General features: G+C 41.9%; 1 protein-coding gene across 3 annotated transcripts in view; it reads left to right on the top strand.

Moving 5' to 3' along the window:
• The window catches only part of JADE2 (jade family PHD finger 2), a 385012-nt gene that overhangs the window by 279380 nt on the left and 84635 nt on the right, over nt 1–20997 (top strand). For all 3 annotated transcript variants that reach the window (XM_073573758.1, XM_073573756.1, XM_073573757.1), the window contains exon 9: nt 18885–19373. In XM_073573758.1, coding sequence (XP_073429859.1) covers nt 18885–19373 — 489 coding nt within the window. The remainder of the gene's footprint in view (nt 1–18884; nt 19374–20997) is intronic.

Genomic DNA, 20997 nt, shown 5'->3' with positions numbered 1-20997 from the left:
TTTATTTATAAAAAATATCAGAAACGTGACAAAAATGTAAAAAAATTGCAATTTTCAAACTTTGAATGATTATCCCTTTAATCCAGATAGTCATTCCACAGAAAAACATTAAAAAAATAACATTTCCCACATATCTGCCTTACATCAGCACCATTTTTAAAATGCTAACTAATTTTGTTCGCGTTTTAGAAGGTTTAAAAATGTAGCAGTAGTTTTTCATTTTTTCAAGGAATTTTACAAAATTTATTTTTATGAGGGAGCTACCCAGGTTTGAAGTGACTTTGGGGGTCGTATATATTGGAAAACCCCAAACGTGATACCTTTTTAAAAACAGCACCCCCTAACATATTGAAAACTGCTGTCAGGTAGTTTATTAACCCTTCAGGTGATTTTCAGGAATTAATACAAAGTGACGTAGCAGGAATGAAAAAGTGTTTGTTTACCACCTAAATGTCGCTAACTTCTGAACCGGACGCTATAGCCGGGAGACTCTAAGGCCGCTATTTGGCCATGAACTGCTATGGCAAACATCAGGACCACACAATCACAGTGTGTCAATTAGATTAAAGCGGAAGCCCCCACAATTTATTAACCATTTATTTGATGTAGTCACTTTTGACAGCAGCAACTAAGGGGTTAAACAGATATGGATAGTGACAACACTGATCGTTTATGATTGTCAGCTATAGTATACAATTGACAGCTGCTGGATTGTTACCTGTATGGGGATGATATTCTCTTATATCTCAGGTCAGTTAACAGACGTATTGGCTGTCATTAACCCCTTCACCCCCAAGGGTGGTTTGCACGTTCATGACCGGGCCAATTTTTACAATTCTGACCACTGTACCTTTATGAGGTCATAACTCTGGAACGCTTCTATGAATCCCGGTGATTCTGACATTGTTTTCTCGTGACATATTGTACTTCATGTTAGTGGTACAATTTCATTCAAATAACTTGCGATTATTTGTGAAAAAAACGGAAATTTGGCAAAAATTTTGAAAATTTCGCAATTTTCCAACTTTGAATTTTTATGCCCTTAAATCACAGAGATACGGCACACAAAAAACTTGATAACTAACATTTCCCACATGTTTACTTTACATCAGCACAATTTTGGAACCAAAATTTTTTTTTGTTAGGAAGTTATAAGGGTTAAAAGTTGACCAGCGATTTCTCATTTTTACAACACCATTTTATTTTTAGGACCACATCACATTTGAAGCCACTTTGAGGGGTCTATATGATAGAAAATACCCAAAAGTGACACCATTCTAAAAACTGCACCCCTTAAGGTGCTCAAAACCACATTCAAGAAGTTTATTAACCCTTTAGTTGCGTCACAGGAATTTTTTTGAATATTTAAAAAAAAATGAACATCTAACTTTTTTTCACAAAAAAAATACTTCAGGTTCATTTTTTTTTATTTTACCAAGGGTAACAGGAGAAATTGGACTGCAAAAGTTATTGTGCAATTTGTCCTGAGTACGCTGATACCTGATTTGTGGGGGGGAACGACTGTTTCGGCGCATGGCAGAGCTCAGAATGGAAAGAGCGCCGTTTGACTTTTTCAATGGAAAAATTGGCTGGAATTCAGATCGGACGCCATGTCACGTTTGGAGAGTCCCTGATGTACCTAAACAGTGGAAACCCCCTACAAGTGACCCCATTTTGGAAATTAGACCCCCTCAAGGAACTTATCTAGATATGTGGTGAGAAGTTTGACCCCACAAGGGCTTTACAGAAGTTTATAACGTACAGCGGTACAATTAAAAAATCATATTTTTTCCACAAAAATGATCTTTTCACCCTCAATTCTTATTTTTCCAATGGTAACAGCACCCTAAAACTTATTGTGCAATTTGTCCTGAGTACGCTGATACCCCACATGTGGGGGTAAACCACTATTTGGGCGCATGGCAGAGCTCGGAAGGGAAGCAGCGCCATTTGACGTTTTTGGCTGGAATTGAGATCGGACACCATGTCGCGATTGGAAAACCCCTGATGTACCTAAACAGTGGAAACCCCCCACAAATGACACCATTTTGGAAACTAGACCCCCTAAGGAACTTATCTAGATGTGTGGTGAGCACTTTGAACCCCCAAGGGCTTCACAGAAGTTTATAATGCCAGGGCATGAAAATAAAAAAAATTGTATTTTTTCCACAAACATGATCAATTAGTCCCCAATTTTTTTATTTTTCCAAGGGTAACAGGAGAAATTGAACCCCAAAAGTTGTTGTCCAATTTGTCCTGAGTAAGCTGACACCCCACATGTGGGAGAAAACTACTGTATGGACACACGTCAGGGCTCGGAAGGGAAGTAGTGACGTTTTGGAATGCAGATATTGATGGAATGGTCTGCGGGTGTCATGTTGCATTTGAAGAGCCCCTAATGTACCTAAACAGTGGAAACCCCCCACAAATGACCCCATTTTGAAAACTACACCCCCTAAGGAACTTATCTAGATGTGAGGTGAGCACTTTGAACCCCCAAGGGCTTCACAGAAGTTTATAATGCCAGGGCATGAAAATAAAAAAAATCGTATTTTTTCCACAAACATGATCAATTAGTCCCCAATTTTTTTTATTTTCCCAAGGGTAACAGGAGAAATTGAACCCCAAAAGTTGTTGTCCAATTTGTCCTGAGTACGCTGACACCCCATATGTGGGAGAAAACTACTGTATGGACACACGTCGGGGCTCGGAAGGGAAGTAGTGACGTTTTGGAATGCAGACTTTGATGGAATGGTCTGCGGGTGTCATGTGCGTTTGGAGAGCCCCTGATGTACCTAAACTATTGAAACTCCCAACAAGTGACCACATTTTGGACACTAGACCCCCCACGGAACTTATCTAGATGTGTGGTGAGCACTTTGAACCCCCAAGTGCTTCACAGAAGTTTATAACGCTCGGACGTGAAAATAAAAAAATCATTTTTTTCCACAAAAATGATATTTTTGCCCCCAATTTTTTATTTTCCTAAGGGTAACAGGAGAAATTGGACCCCAAAAATTGTTTTGCAATTTGTCCTGAGTAGGCTGATACCCTACATGTGGGGGTAAAACACTGTTTGGGCGCATGGCAGAGCTTGGAAGGGAAGGAGCACCATATGACTTTTTCAACTCAGAATTGGTTGGAATTGAAATCAGACGCAATGTTGCATTTGGAGAGCCCCTGATGTGCCCAAACAGTGGAAACCCCCAATTCTAACTCCAACCCGAACCCCAACACACCCCTAACCCTAATCTCAGCCCTAACCCTAGCCCTAACCCTAACCCTAATGGAAAAATGGAAATAAATACATTTTTTTAATTTTATTATTTTTCCCTAACTAAGAGGGTGATAACGGGGGGTTTGATTTACTATTTATGGCGGTTTTTATTTTTGGCAGCTGTCGCACGCTAAAAGACGCTTTTTATTGTAAAAATAGTTTTTGCATCACCACATATTGAGAGCTATAATTTTTCCGTATTTTGACCCACCGAGTCTTGTGAGGTCTTATTTTTTGCGGGACGAGTTGACGTTTTTATTGGTACAATTTTCGGGCACGTGACATTTTTTGATCGCTTTTTATTCCGATTTTTGGGACGCAGAATGAACAAAAACCAGCGTTTCATGAATTTCTTTTGGGGGAGTGCGTTTACACCGTTCCGCGTGCGGTAAAATTGATAAAGCGGTTTTATTCTTCGGGTCAGTACGGTTACAGCGATACCTCATTTAGGTCTTTTTTTATGTTTTGTCGGTTTTATGCAATGAAAACTATTTTATACAAAAAATAATTATTTTTGCATCGCTTTATTCTGCGAGCTATAACTTTTTTATTTTTTCGCTGATGATGCTGTGTGGCAGCTCGTTTTTTGCGGGACAAGATGACGTTTTCAGCGGTACCATGGATATTTATATGCGTCTTTTTGATCACGCGTTATTACACTTTTTGTTTGGCGGTATGATAATAAATCATTATTTTTTGCTTCGTTTTTTATTTTTTAAGGGGTTCGCTAAAGGGGTTAACTAATGGGACAGTTTTATAGGGCGGGTCGTTACGGACGCGGCGATAGCTAATATGTGTACTTTTATTGTTTTGGGTTTTTTTTATTTTCAAAAAATGAATTTATTGGGGAATATTTTTTTTTTTTTTTTTTTTTTAACTAATTTATTTGGCGATTTTTTTTTTTTTTTAAATTATTTTTACACTTTTTTTTATTTTTTTTTTTTTACTTTATTACATAGTCCCATGTGGGACATCACTGTCCTGTGACAGATCGCAGATCTGTCACATCACAGATCACTGTGACAGATCAGCAATCTGTCACAGGCATTGAAGAAGACTTTCTCTTGCCTGCGCTTTGCAGGCACTGAGGAAGCCAGCTTCCTCCAGGCCCCCGAAGGCCCCTGTCGCCATCTTGGATTCGGGGGCCTGGAGGAAAGGAGCCCCCCGCAGCAGCGCTGCACATTGCGCTGCCGTGGGGGGCTCTGGGAAGCACGGAGGGAGCCCCCTCCCTGCCGATGCTTCCCTTTAACTCCCGGTACACCGCGATCATGTTTGATCGCGGTGTGCAAGGGGTTAACTTGTCGGGGGCGGTCCGTGACCGCCCCTGACACACAGTGCCGGGTGTCAGCTGTGATAATCAGCTGACACCCGGCCGCGATCAGCGGTGCTCACCACGTGGGCGCAGCTGATCGCGGTAGACGTACTGTCCGGTCCATGGGCATAGGGGCCCGGGTCCCATGGACGGGATAGTACATCGGATGTCAGGAAGGGGTTAATCTAAATGGTCATATATGATATTTTTATCTGGTCTTTTTTTTCATGCACTCTTTCTTTAAAGAAGCACTCGTCCAACCATCAAAGTTTTTATCCTCTTAATATTTTGGAATCCTCATGTTACACTACCGTTCCAAAGTTTGGGGTCACCCAGACAATTTTGTGTTTTTCCATGAAAACTCATACTTTTATTAATAAAATGAGTTGCCAAATGAATTCAAAATCTAGTCCAGACATTGACAAGGTTTGAAAAAAAGATTTTTATTTGAAATAATAATTTTCTTCTTCAAACTTTGAGCTTTCTTCAAAGAATGCTCCCTTTGCAGAAATTCCAGCATTGCAGACCTTTGGCATTCTAGCAGTTAATTTGCTGAGGTAATCTGGAGAAATTTCACCCCATGCTTCCAGAAGCCCCTCCCACAAGTTGGTTTGGCTTGATGGGCACTTTTTGCGTACCATACGGTCAAGCTGCTCCCACAACAGCTCAATGGGGTTGAGATCTGGTGACTGCACTGGCCACTCCATTACAGATAGAATACCAGCTGCCTGCTTCTTCCCTAAATAGTTCTTGCATAATTTGGAGGCTGCTTTGGGTCATTGTCCTGTTGTATGATGAAATTGGCTCCAATGAAACGCTGTCCACAGGGTATGGTATGGCGTTGCAAAATGGAGTGATAGCCTTTCTTATTCAAAATCCCTTTTACCTTGTGCAAATCTCCCACTTTACCAGCACCAAAGCAACCCCAGACCATCAGATTACCTCCACCATGCTTGACAGATGACGTCAGGCATTCTTCCAGCATCTTTTCAGTTGTTCTGCGTCTCACAAATGCTCTTCTGTGTGATCCAGACACCTCAAACTTGGATTCGTCTGTCCATAACACTTTTTTCCAATCTTCCTCTGTCCAATGTCTGTGTTCTTTTGCCCATATTAATCTTTTCCTTTTATTAGCCAGTCTCAGATATGGCTTTTTCTTCACCACTCTGTCCTGAAGGCCAGCATCCCGGAGTCGCCTCTTCACTGTAGACATAGACACTTGCGTTTTGCGTGTACTATTTAATGAAGATGCCAGATGAGGACCTGTGAGGCGTCGGTTTCTCAAACTACAGATTCTAATGTGATTGTCTCGTAGCTCAGTTGTGCAGCGGGGCCTCCCACTTCTCTTTCTACTCTGGATAGAGCCTGTTTTTGCTCTCCTCTGAAGGGAGTAGTACACACCGTTGTAGGAAATCTTCAGTTTCTTAGCAATTTCTCACATGGAATAGCCTTCATTTCTAAAAACAAGAATAGACTGTCGAGTTTCACATGAAAGTTCTTTTTTCTAGCCATTTTGAGAGTTTAATGGAACCAACAAATGTAATGCTCCAGATTTTCAACTAGCTCAAAGGAAGGTCAGGTTTATAGCTTCTCTAATCAGCCAAACTGTTTTCAGCTGTGCTAACATACTTGCGCAAGGGTTTTCAAGGGTATTCTAACCATCCATTAGCCTTCTTATACAGTTTGCAAACACGAAGTACCATAAGAACACTGGAGTGATGGTTGTTGGAAATGGGCCTCTATACACCTATGAAGATATTGCATTACAAACCAGATGTTTGCAGCTAGAATAGTCATTTACCACATTAACAGCGTATAAAATATATTTCTGAATCATTTAATGTCATCTTCAGTGGAAAAAACTGTGCTTTTCTTTCAAAAATAAGGACATTTCTAAGTGACCCTAAACTTTTGAACAGTAGTGTATATTCCTTTCTACCCAGTTATTTCTTCTCTTTTCTCTACTCTATGAAGCAGGAAGTCTCTTGTCCCTGCATTCATCATTCCCCCTTCAGCTCCTGACCCAGATGTTCTGCTCCCCCCTGTCAGGGACTTTTGCAGTGAATTATGACTTATTCAAGGAAAATTGACCTCTTGCATCCACACAGAGCTTAGAAGGATTCAGCTAGTCAGTTTGTAATCACGTGATGTAATAGACCTTATGGAAAAGAGAAGAATTATCTAGGTAGAAGGGAAAAATGAGCAATTGTGAGTATACAGTGCTATATAATATGATGACTGCTATATATTAAGAGGATAAAAGCTTTGCTAGAAGGGGGAGGACTGCTTCTTTAACTGATAGTAGAGTAACGCCAGTGGTTGTAGATGTGTGTCGGGAATAATTTTACCTGGCTGTCCACTCCTCTTCTAAGACTTTCCTATATAAAACGTTTGCTGACTGTGTAGTAAGTATTAAATAGAATGTGGGATTTCACTTTACAGTGTAACACTCTCAAAATAAGTCATGTATGTGTACATGAGGGATAACACTATTTCTAGTCATTAAATAACTAGTACCCAGCACTTTTAGCAACTTCACATCCAGGGTCGTGGAGTCGGTAAGCGAAACCACCGACTCTGACTCCTCATTTTCCCTGACTTTCAACCCCACAGCACTGCCTCACTGCTGAGCATGTACGTAAAGTGCAGCACAGATTCATCTCCACTACGACCCCACAGCACTGGTCACTACTGAGCATGTACATAAGTGCAGCACAGATTCATCTCCACTACGACCCCACAGCACTGATCACTACTGATCATGTACATAAAGTGCAGCACAGATTCATCTCCACTACGACTCCACAGTACTGATCACTACTGAGCATGTACATAAAGGGCAGGACAGATTCATCTCCACTACGACTCCACAGCCCTGCCTCACTACTGAGCATGTACCTAAAGTGCAGCACAGATTCATCTCATCTACGACTCCACAGCACTGATCACTACTGAGCATGTACATAAAGTGCAGCACAGATTCATCTCATCTACGACTCCACAGCACTGATCACTACTGAGCATGTACATAAAGTGCAGCACAGATTAATCTCATCTACGACTCCACAGCATCGGTCACTACTGAGCATGTACATAAAGTGCAGCACAGATTCATCTCCACTATGACTTCACAGCACTGCCTCACTACTGAGCATGTACATAAAGTGCAGCACAGATTTATCTCCACTACGACTCCACAGTACTGGTCACTACTGAGCATGTACATAAAGTGCAGCACAGATTCATCTCCACTACGACTCTACAGTACTGATCACTACTGAGCATGTACATAAAGTGCAGTACAGATTCATCTCCACTACGACTCTACAGTACAGATCACAACTGAGCATGTACAGTTGTGGCCAAAAGTATTGACACTCCTGCAATTCTGTCAGATAATACTCAGTTTCTTCCTGAAAATGATTGCAAACACAAATTCTTTGGTATTATCTTCATTTAATTTGTCTTAAATGAAAAAACACAAAAGAGAATGAAGCAAAACGCAAAATATTGATCATTTCACATAAAACTCCAAAAATGGGCCAGACAAAAGTATTGGCACCCTCAGCCTAATACTTGGATGCACAACCTTTAGCCAAAATAACTGCGACCAACCGCTTCCGGTAACCATCAATGAGTTTCTTATAATGCTCTGCTGGAATTTTAGACCATTCTTCTTTGGAAAACTGCTCCAGGTCCCTGATATTTGAAGGGTGCCTTCTCCAAACTGCAATTTTTAGATCTCTCCACAGGTGTTCTATGGGATTCAGGTCTGGACTCATTGCTGGCCACCTTAGAAGTCTCCAGTGCTTTCTCTCAAACCATTTTCTAGTGCTTTTTGAAGTGTGTTTTGGGTCATTGTCCTACTGGAAGACCCATGACCTCTGAGGGTGACCCAGCTTTCTCACACTGGGCCCTACATTATGCTGCAAAATTTGTTGGTAGTCTTCAGACTTCAATTTCAATTACAATGTTGTAAGGGTTCTCAAAGTCAAATCATACATATATATCCCTTAAAAATGGTACTTTATTATTTAAAAAACCACAAATGTGGTATACACCAGAAAAAGCGTGACTAAAGATGAAAAACAAAAATCAAAGTGTTCAAACAAACAAGCCCATACTAAGGTGACACCTTGGAATCCCTCGTAAAGACTAAGCTGTATCCTGCCTGTCCGCAGAGGTTGGCACCCTAGGGGGGAACGTTGTGGCGCCCCCGCTCAACGATGGCTATCCCTAGGGGCCCTGATAAGCCCTACCGCCACTAGTGGTCCCTTCTACCCGATGCAAGATATGGGAACCCCTATCTCTAGACAGAGACCAAGCTGCTCTAAAGAGGACCCTGTGTCCCAAAGCAAAGAAGTTAAAATTAAATAGAACACATATGGCAATCGGTGGTCAGATTAGAGCAAGAGACATCATAATAGAAAAAACAGTTTGTGAATAGTGCCTCAATCTCATGTAGAAGATCTCTTAATATACAGAAAAGGCACTGACTCTAATAAGTCATAACACACAGAACGGATAAAGGCTATATCCCATTGCTGTATAAATACAGAAAAAATGCAGAACTGCCACAGCGATACTCATCTGCATTTTCTGCCACCTGCCAACAACCAGTTAACGCCTCAACGCGTTTCGCCTTATTAGGCTCATCAGGAGGCCCGATGCTGCGATATCTTGTGTCCCATAAAGGTGCAAATAGCTTACCGATACTCAGTGCAACTCCCCTCTTTAAAGCCGCCGCGCAGAGCAACAGCTCCACCCACTCACGTTGCATGGCGTCTCTGCGCGCCAATTGCCTCGACACCCATCCACTGTTGCTCCAATCAGCTAACCAGACTCTTCAGCAGCGTCATGGTGACCAATCCGATGTCCTCAGACAGAAAGTCTCCCAGCATTCACCAATCAGCAGAGCTGAAGCGGTTTGCCATGTCTGACATACACACAGCGTCACTGCTGGATCGCCAATCAAATGTCTGTGGATAAGCCATCTCACAGCGCTCTCAAAGCGCTGCGGCTTGAAATCGCTGTCCACTCCGAAGTATATCACCCACATGTAAAATACACTCTCCACATAAATCCACAGTAAAGCGCTAGGTATGGCATATAGACCGATGATCAGTAGTCTTAATATATTTTTCTTTTTTCGGCATGATGATTAGCATGTAGGTACGCAACTGTAAATCGCATCATAACCTTCAGCGGTGTGAACAGGAGTCAGTGGGCATGCCCCTCATTAAATGAATTGAACACTCTTTTACAATCAAAATATATATACCTATAGGAAAAAAGCATTATAGCACATATATATAGATCCTATAGTTGTTAATCCGATGTTAAATGATTTGCAAACATAGTTGGAGATAATAATAGATATGCATCAATATATATATATATATATATATATATATATATATATATATACAGCATCCCTAGCACACACCTGTTAAAAAATTATGCCAATGGAGCTGAGATTAATAAGAGCTGCTCACATTAATTAGAGAGTGGATCTAGATACGGCAGTGAGGAGGGGAATTTTTTATGTATATCCAATATTCCATGACAATGCATGGGAATCCCATTAAAAATGGGAAACACAAACAAAACCCAAAAGACCAATATCCTCAAAGCAGAACACATTATTCTACTGTGGCTCATAAGAAACAGGCAAACGACAGTTGCTCATTCCACCCCCTCGGCTCTAGGGACTCCATCCTGAATATCCATTCACATTCTCTCCTAAGAATCACCTTGTCCACATTACCTCCTCTTGGGTTAACATTAACAACCTCTATAGCACAAAATTTGATGTCACCGAGGTCGCCTTTATGGCACGTCCACATATGCATTGCAAGCGGGGTTTCTCTTTGATGCCTTATGTCCCCAAGATGTTCCCCCACTCTTCTTCTGAACTCTCTCCTAGTCTTACCTATATAATTTTTAGGGCACGAACACGTGGCCATATAGATGACCCCTGTTGTCTTGCAGTTAGAGAAGTCACGATGATGGAAAATCTTGCCTGTACTCGCACTACAAAAGGACTTCCCTGGTCTCATATATTTACAAAAACTGCAATCCCCACACTTAAAAAAGCCACAGGGTCTCCTATCTAGCCATGTCCCACCAACCCCTGGTCTCCTATAAAGGCTATGGACCAGCATGTCCTTGATTGATTTGCCCTTTCTAAAGGTAATATTGGGACGCTCACCAATGATATTTTTCAAATCCGGATCTAACCTAAGGACATCCCAGTGCTTGGACAGGACCTTCCTGACCTCCTGATGATTTACATCAAAAGTCCCGATGACTCTTATTATTTCTGTCGAGTCTCCAGTCTCACGTTTCTGCAGCAATTTACCCCTGTCTGCTTTCCTTGCAAAGTCATACGCCGTGTTTAAAACATGTTGTGGGTATCCCTTTGCCTTAAATCTACAGAACATGTCACCAGCCTGTTTATGGAACAGGTCATTCCTGGAACAATTCCTCCTCAATCGTAGGAATTGTCCCTTCGGGATGCCTCTCTTGAGGGGAACTGGGTGGTGGCTCTGCCAATGTAATAAACTATTTGTACTTGTCGGTTTCCGAAATATACTAGTGGAGACACCTCCCATTAGATCTTTTTTGATTTTAATATCTAAAAATGGTATTTCGGTTTTATGAATTTCTGAGGTAAATCTCAGGTTCACATTATTTTGATTCAGTTCTCTTACAAACTCTTCAAACTGATCTTTTTCCCCTGTCCATATCATAAAGACATCATCTATGAACCTGTACCACAGAGAAATCAGACCGTGCCACCACTTCTCTTCTCCTCCAAACACAATAGTCTCCTCCCACCAGCCCAGGAACAGGTTTGCATACGAAGGGGCACAGGGGCACCCCATCGCAGTGCCCCTGAGCTGGTGGTAGAATTTTCCATCAAAACAGAATGCATTATGGGTCAATACATATCGCAAGAGCGAGCACAAAAAAGTATTAAGCCCTCTACAAGCTATTGACCTCTGACTCAAATAGTGTCCCACACCTCTGATGCCTACGTCATGTGGTATATTGCTATAGAGGGCTTCTATATCAATAGAAGCCAACCAAGCATCCCCCTCCAGATGTACGCCCTCTAATTTTAGCAATAGGTCGGATGTATCCCTTAAGTATGATGGCATAGAGACCACAAAGGGGCGTATTATCTGGTCGATATATAAACCGCTATTTTGTGTCAAAGAGTCCACACCTGATACAATCGGCCTCCCTTTGAGGGGATTGAGGCCCTTATGTATCTTTGGCAATGCATAAAAAGTGGCTACCATTGGAAACTTAGGAATAATGAAATCAAATTCAGTCTTTGAGATCAAGCCCTCCACTAGGGCCCTATCCACAATCAATTGCAACTCCCCTTTGAAGGTGACCATAGGATTCTCTTTTAAGACCTCATATGTCGAATTATCCTGCAGTATAGCCTGGCACATTTTACGGTACTCAGCGTGGTTCAAGATTACCATATTACCCCCTTTGTCGGAGGGTTTCACTACTATTTGATCATTTTTCTTTAAGGCCTCAAGTGCTAGTCTCTCACTGGTCAACAAATTATCATTATTCTCCCATTCTGGTCCTGTTAATCTCTTAAGGTCCCTTTCTACCAAACTGGCAAAGATATCAATGTTTCCCATATCCCCCAGAGGTGGCATCTTTTCGCTTTTATTTCTTAAAGTAGTAAAGGGACCTTTCCCAGCAATGGGGGCTCTATTATTTTCATTTAGAAGTCCAATGAGCGCCTCGTATCCTTCAATGTCCTCCTCATTAAGGCCCTGTTGTCTACAGGCCTCACGACTATTGTGTCTAAAGAACTTTTTCCACTTGAGTTTCCTACAAAACAAATTCAGATCTTTTACCCACTCAAAACAATTGAACCTATTCAATGGCACAAAATTCAGGCCTCTTGAGAGGACACTCTGTTCATCCATAGTGAGGATGTGCGAGGATAGGTTTATAATCTGACCTTTTAATGGTTGAACCGAGTTCTTAATTGATAACCCGTCCTCGCACCTTGTTCCAAAAAAGAGGAAGAGGAGACAGCTGGGGTAAAGGGCTGAGCAGAACCAGAACCTAAACCAGATACTAAATTGGAACCGGGAGAGGGAGTTGGCATTCGTATACCTCCCCTGTGCGACCCTCTTCCTTTTTTCACATATCTGCCCCTCCCACCTTGCCATCTCTGTCTCGACAACGTCTCTCTGTACTGATAAGTACCCCCCGATACCCTCTCTGTCCTTTCTGTATCAGAGGTATCAATATCAGATGAAGAAGCCTCAGACTGTCTTTCTTTTTGGTAACTAAAAACCTGATTGTCACTAAAGTCCTTAAGATCTCTATGAAACTGGAGGTGCTTTCGCTCTTTTAGTAGGGCCTGATATCTCTCAACGGAATTTTGTAGTACTCCCTCCCTTCTATTAAAGTCGGTATCCCCTTTAAATTTCAGGACTTGTTCAATCAGTTTATTTAATTCCCCAGTGACCCTCTCAAACACCTTCCTTTCTTCTACCAATAGGATTTGCATAAATCTGAAAGATGACTCAATGGATTCCTTCATCCACACATTCAAAAGGTCCGGTGAAGAGATTCTGGGGGACGGATTGATGTTTATCCTCAAACCTCTTGGGATTATCCGATTTTTTTTTTTTTTTATACAGTTCTCAAGTGTCCTGAGTTCCCACCAAGATTTCAAAAAGTTTTTATAACCTCCATAGACTTCATTAAACAAATTTTTGAGAGCCAACGGGCCAGTATTGCCCTCAACTGACCCTACTGTATTGAATGCCTGATTTGCATCTTCCAGCCACAAATCTGAATTAATGGGGCCTGCTAGAAAACCAGCCATCCCAGGTTCGAATATAAACAATTTCAATTACAATGTTGTAAGGGTTCTCAAAGTCAAATCATACATATATATCCCTTAAAAATGGTACTTTATTATTTAAAAAACCACAAATGTGGTATACACCAGAAAAAGCGTGACTAAAGATGAAAAACAAAAATCAAAGTGTTCAAACAAACAAGCCCATACTAAGGTGACACCTTGGAATCCCTCGTAAAGACTAAGCTGTATCCTGCCTGTCCGCGGAGGTTGGAACGTTGTGGCGCCCCCGCTCAACGATGGCTATCCCTAGGGGCCCTGATAAGCCCTACCGCCACTAGTGGTCCCTTCTACCTGATGTAAGATATGGGAACCCCTATCTCTAGACAGAGACCAAGCTGCTCTAAAGAGGACCCTGTGTCCCAAAGCAAAGAGGTTAAAATTAAATAGAACACATATGGCAATCTGTGGTCAGATTAGAGCAAGAGACCTCATAATAGAAAAAACAGTTTGTGAATAGTGCCTCAATCTCATGTAGAAGATCTCTTAATATACAGAAAAGGCACTGACTCTAATAAGTCATAACACACAGAACGGATAAAGGCTATATCCCATTGCTGTATAAATACAGAAAAAATGCAGAACTGCCACAGCGATACTCATCTGCATTTTCTGCCACCTGCCAACAACCAGTTAACGCCTCAACGCGCTTCGCCTTATTAGGCTCATCAGGAGGCCCGATGCTGCGATATCTTGTGTCCCATAAAGGTGCAAATAGCTTACCGATACTCAGTGCAACTCCCCTCTTTAAAGCCACCGCGCAGAGCAACAGCTCCGCCCACTCATGTTGCATGGCGTCTCTGCGCGCCAATTGCCTCGACACCCATCCACTGTTGCTCCAATCAGCTAACCAGACTCTTCAGCAGCGTCATGGTGACCAATCCGATGTCCTCAGATTGTCGTTTGCCTGTTTCTTATGAGCCACAGTAGAATAATGTGTTCTGCTTTGAGGATATTGGTCTTTTGGGTTTTGTTTGTGTTTCCCATCTTTAATGGGATTCCCATGCATTGTCATGGAATATTGGATATATATAAAAAATTCCCCTCCTCACTGCCGTATCTAGATCCACTCTCTAATTAATGTGAGCAGCTCTTATTAATCTCAGCTCCATTGGCATAATTTTTTAACAGGTGTGTGCTAGGGATGCTGTATATATATATATATTGATGCATATCTATTATTATCTCCAACTATGTTTGCAAATCATTTAACATCGGATTAACAACTATAGGATCTATATATATGTGCTATAATGCTTTTTTCCTATAGGTATATATATTTTGATTGTAAAAGAGTGTTCAATTAATTTAATGAGGGGCATGCCCACTGACTCCTGTTCACACCGCTGAAGGTTATGATGCGATTTACAGTTGCGTACCTACATGCTAATCATCATGCCGAAAAAAGAAAAATATATTAAGACTACTGATCATCGGTCTATATGCCATACCTAGCGCTTTACTGTGGATTTATGTGGAGAGTGTATTTTACATGTGGGTGATATACTTCGGAGTGGACAGCGATTTCAAGCCGCAGCGCTTTGAGAGCGCTGTGAGATGGCTTATCCACAGACATTTGATTGGCGATCCAGCAGTGACGCTGTGTGTATGTCAGACATGGCAAACAGCTTCAGCTCTGCTGATTGGTGAATGCTGGGAGACTTTCTGTCTGAGGACATCGGATTGGTCACCATGACGCTGCTGAAGAGTCTGGTTAGCTGATTGGAGCAACAGTGGATGGGTGTCGAGGCAATTGGCGCGCAGAGACGCCATGCAATGTGAGTGGGCGGAGCTGTTGCTCTGCGCGGTGGCTTTAAAGAGGGGAGTTGCACTGAGTATCGGTAAGCTATTTGCACCTTTATGGGACACAAGATATCGCAGCATCGGGCCTCCTGATGAGCCTAATAAGGCGAAACGCGTTGAGGCGTTAACTGGTTGTTGGCAGGTGGCAGAAAATGCAGATGAGTATCGCTGTGGCAGTTCTGCATTTTTTCTGTATTTATACAGCAATGGGATATAGCCTTTATCCGTTCTGTGTGTTATGACTTATTAGAGTCAGTGCCTTTCCTGTATATTAAGAGATCTTCTACATGAGATTGAGGCACTATTCACAAACTGTTTTTTCTATTATGAGGTCTCTTGCTCTAATCTGACCACCGATTGCCATATGTGTTCTATTTAATTTTAACCTCTTTGCTTTGGGACACAGGGTCCTCTTTAGAGCAGCTTGGTCTCTGTCTAGAGATAGGGGTTCCCATATCTTGCATCGGGTAGAAGGGACCACTAGTGGCGGTAGGGCTTATCAGGGCCCCTAGGGATAGCCATCGTTGAGCGGGGGCGCCACAACGTTCCCCCCTAGGGTGCCAACCTCCGCGGACAGGCAGGATACAGCTTAGTCTTTACGAGGGATTCCAAGGTGTCACCTTAGTATGGGCTTGTTTGTTTGAACACTTTGATTTTTGTTTTTCATATTTAGTCACGCTTTTTCTGGTGTATACCACATTTGTGGTTTTTTAAATAATAAAGTACCATTTTTAAGGGATATACACTCACTGGCCACTTTATTAGGTACACCTGTCCAACTGTGTGTTAAGACTTAATTTCTAATCAGCCAATCACATGGCGGCAACTCAGTGCATTTAGGCATGTAGACATGGTCAAGACAATCTCCTGCAGTTCAAACCGAGCATCAGTATGGGGAAGAAAGGTGATTTGAGTGCCTTTGAATGTGGCATGATTGTTGGTGCCAGAAGGGCTGGTCTGAGTATTTCAGAAACTGCTGATCTACTGGGATTTTCACGCACAACCATCTCTAGGGTTTACAGAGAATGGTCCGAAAAAGAAAAAAAATCCAGTGAGCGGCAGTTCTGTGGCCGGAAATGCCTTGTTGATGCCAGAGGTCAGAGGAGAATGGGCATACTGGTTCGAGCTGATAGAAAGGCAACAGTGACTCAAATTGCCACCCGTTACAACCAAGGTAGGCAGAAGAGCATCTCTGAACGCACAGTGCGTCGAACTTTGAGGCAGATGGGCTACAGCAGCAGAAGACCACACTGGGTACCACTCCTCTCAGCTAAGAACAGGAAACTGAGGCTACAATTTGCACAAGCTCATCGAAATTGGACAGTAGAAGATTGGAAAAACGTTGCCTGGTCTGATGAGTCTCGATTTCTGCTGCGACATTCGGATGGTAGGGTCAGAATTTGGCGTAAACAACATGAAAGCATGGATCCATCCAGCCTTGTATCAACGGTTCAGGCTGGTGGTGGTGGTGTCATGGTGTGGGGAATTTTTTCTTGGCACTCTTTGGGCCCCTTGGTACCAATTGAGCATCGTTGCAACGCCACAGCCTACCTGAGTATTGTTGCTGACCATGTCCATCCCTTTATGACCACAATGTACCCAACATCTGATGGCTACTTTCAGCAGGATAATGCGCCATGTCATAAAGCTCGAATCATCTCAGATTGGTTTCTTGAACATGACAATGAGTTCACTGTACTCAAATGGCCTCCTCAGTCACCAGATCTCAATCCAATAGAGCATCTTTGGGATGTGGTGGAACGGGACATTCGCATCAGGGATGTGCAGCCGACAAATCTGCGCCAACTGTGTGATGCCATCATGTCAATATGGTCCAAAATCTCTGAGGAATGCTTCCAGCACCTTGTTGAATCTCTGCCACGAAGAATTGAGGCAGTTCTGAAGGCAAAAGGGGGTCCAACCCGTTACTAGCATGGTGTACCTAATAAAGTGGCCAGTGAGTGTATATGTATGATTAGTCTTCAGACTTCATAATGCCATGCACACGGTCAAGCAGTCCAGTGCCAGAGGCAGCAAAGAAACCCCAAAACATCAGGGAACCTCCGCCATGTTTGACTGTAGGGACAGTGTTCTTTTCTTTGAATGCCTCTTTTTTTCTCCTGTAAACTCTATGTTGATGCCTTTGCCCAAAAAGCTCTACTTTTGTCTCATCTGACCAGAGAACATTCTTCTAAAACATTTTAGGCTTTTTCAGGTAAGTTTTGGCAAACTCCAGTCTGGCTTTTTTATGTGTCGGGGTAAGAAGTGGGGTCTTCCTGGGTCTCCTACCATACAGTCCCTTTTCATTCAGATGCCGACGGATCGTACGGGTTCACACTGTTGTACCCTCGGACTGCAGGGCAGCATGAACTTGTTTGGATGTTAGTCGAGGATCTTTATCCAACATCCGCACAATCTTGCGTTGAAATCTCTTGTCAATTTTTCTTTTCCATCCACATCTAGGGAGGTTAGCCACAGTGCCATGGGCTTTAAACTTCTTGATGACACTGCGCACGGTAGACACAGGAACATTCAGGTCTTTGGAGATGGACTTGTAGCCTTGAGATTGCTCATGCTTCCTCACAATTTGGTTTCTCAAGTCCTCAGACAGTTCTTTGGTCTTCTTTCTTTTCTCCATGCTCAACGTGGTACACACAAGGACACAGGACAGAGGTTGAGTCAACTTTAATCCATGTCAACTGGCTGCAAGTGTGATTTAGTTATTGCCAACACCTGTTAGGTGCCACAGGTAAGTTACAGGTGCTGTTAATTACACAAATTAGAGAAGCACCGCATGATTTTTTGGACAGTGCCAATACTTTTGTCCACCCTCTTTTTTATGTTTGGTGTGGAATTATATCCAATTTGGCTTTAGGACAATTCGTTTTGTGTTTTTTCATTTAAGACAAATTAAATGAAGATAATAATACCAAAGAATTTGTGTTTGCAATCATTTTCAGGAAGAAACTGAGTATTATCTGACAGAATTGCCGGGGTGTCAATACTTCTGGCCACAACTGTACATAAAGGGCAGGACAGATTCATCTCCACTACGACTCCACAGCACTGATCACTACTGATCATGTACTTAAAGGGCAGGACAGATTAATCTCCACTAAGAGCTGGGATCCTTAGATCAGGAATAGGACAGACATTTATAGGACATTTCATAACTTTCCCAAATTTTTATGAAAACATTTACATCACATCCTGCACTGAACTACTGTACCCAATGTATTATATATTGTCAGAGTTGGTCCATTTTATGCCGACTCCACCCCTCTGACTCCATGACTCCAACTCTACAGCCCTGTTCACATCTACATGTTGTAGTCATAAGAAACTTAATCACTCTTCTTGTGTCTTATTTTTTCTTCCATCTCCACATACTTTTACCCATTTCATGGGTGTCCATATCATTTAGGGCCCACTAAGCAATTTGAGAAGCGCTGATGAAAAAGGATCTGCAGATAATAGTGTGTGATATCAAGTTAGATGTTATTACTTTTCTATTTGAGGTAAGAAAATAAGGTCTAAGGCTATTTCTCCATTGATGGTAACTCTGTGTGTTTTCCTTCTAGTGTTCCATGCCATCCTGCATTACTGCTTTCCACGTTACCTGCGCCTTTGATCACAACCTAGAGATGCACACCACATTGGCAGAGAATGATGAGGTGAAGTTCAAGTCATATTGTCTGGATCACAGCAAAGGAGCCACCAAACCCGAGGATCAGTGCAGCCAAAGACCATCCTCATCTGTTGCCGCAGCAGATGCTGACCAATTGCAGAAGGATCTTGAAAAGGTCACCTTGAGGAAGCAAAAGCTTCTGCAACTGGAGGAGGATTTCCATGATCTTGTCAAGTCAGAGGATGTAGCAGAGAATCTTAATGTGAACAAGAATGTGGTTGACTTTGTGTACCAGTACTGGAAGCTGAAGAGGAAGGCAAACTTTAACAAGCCTCTTTTAAGTCCTAAAACAGACGAAGTAGATGATTTGGCTCAGCAAGAGCAAGACGTACTGTACAGGAGATTAAAGCTATTTACACATCTGAGGCAGGATTTGGAAAGGGTAAGTCGATAACATTCAATTATCATTTATTAGATTTCATTGTTCTGTTCATTAAAGGGCCTCTTAAGCTTCACCTTTCTGCCCGACATTGTTGTGCCTGTGTTATAAATATAAAAGTCAGCTGGTAGTCTACGATGAAGGCAGCACAAGCTACTGTGCCCAGCGATTGCCTGCAGCGCTATTGACATGTCACTGCTGCAGCCAGTAATCGCTGAAGCATCTGCTGAGCTGCATTACTGGACATAGGCCGGGTCAGTAGTAGGTGATTCTACTATTTTTAACACAGGTATGTTGATAGCTAGCAGAAAGGTAAGGTTAGAAGACCCCATTAAATAAAACATGCCTGTCACTTACAAATATTTCTGCATTCTGCTGATCACAACTTTTATTATCTATTATACTATAATAGTAGTAATATACCATAAATGTAAGAGATGAGATTAACCCTTAAGCATTAGAAATTAGTCCAATGGTGTATAAATGTGCGAAGAATGAGGCAGAAAACCTGTTAGCTGAGATTACTGTTATCTAAGTCAGGGTTTCCCAACTCCAGTCCTCAAGGCACACCAACAGATCATGTTTTCAGGATTTCCTTTGTATTGCACAGGTGAAGCAATTATCACCTGAGCAATACTAAGGAAATCCTGAAAACATGATCTGTTGGTGTGCCTTGAGGACTGGAGTTGGGAAACCCTGATCTAAGTGATAGCATGGTTTATATATTCTGTAGCTCTAGCTGGATTCATAGCTTTTTTATTTTACATCAGGTGAGAAAAGGATTTTACAGCCATTTAATATGAGGTTCCAAACGGACGTTTCGGTCCTGAGTGCGGACCTTTCTCAAGCAGTTACAATAGTGCATATGCTCAGTATTTAAGGCAACCCAAATAGCAAGTATTTAGTAGCAATTTATACAATGTGTACGCATTGTGATAATGTCACATAATTTATACAAAAGTGCAAGTGACACAGTGCAAAATATTGTGCAAAAATATATAATATAACCTACAAAACATATATGTAGAATAATTGATCATTAAGACCAGCTGTGCATAATCATACATCATGGCTCACCCCATCCTAACACATTGCACCAAAAACCGGTGTCCAGCAATAGCTTATGTGCATGTCGTAGAAACCGGTTCAACTGTAGATGAACATTCCTATCCGGTCATGCGCGATTGCAACCGGAAATTCATATTACGCCATCTTAGAATATGGCAACTTAATGCCACGCGCACACGTCAGACACTGATGACTACCATTTAAGCACACGCATGTTCAGTAAATAAGGCAATATATTCAAAAAGCCAACTCAAACAAAAAACAAATAATAAGAACTTGCACCAAAAAATCAAGATAATAAAATTATATATCGAATAGCGCTAAACATGGGGCAGTGTTAATATTAATACTGGTAAATAAATACTAGCGGGACATTGGTGCAGGAACACCCCCCACGAGCTGGGGCTGGTAACCTGTCGAACCAAAGGAGACAAAATGGTTAAAAACTCCCCAGTAAGAGCACATTTACCACAAGTCAATCTTATTCTTTATCTCTTACCATTTGCAACATGCATGGATTTTTCTTGCTATACTATACAGGGCTGTGGAGTCGGAGTTA

Source organism: Dendrobates tinctorius, unplaced genomic scaffold (assembly GCF_039654945.1).
Source record: "Dendrobates tinctorius isolate UK_male_01 unplaced genomic scaffold, ASM3965494v1 ptg000036l, whole genome shotgun sequence".
NCBI classification, from domain to species: Eukaryota; Metazoa; Chordata; class Amphibia; order Anura; family Dendrobatidae; genus Dendrobates; species Dendrobates tinctorius.
The sequence above is the reverse complement of the archived record's forward strand: the minus strand, read 5'-3'. Positions and strand labels throughout refer to the sequence as shown.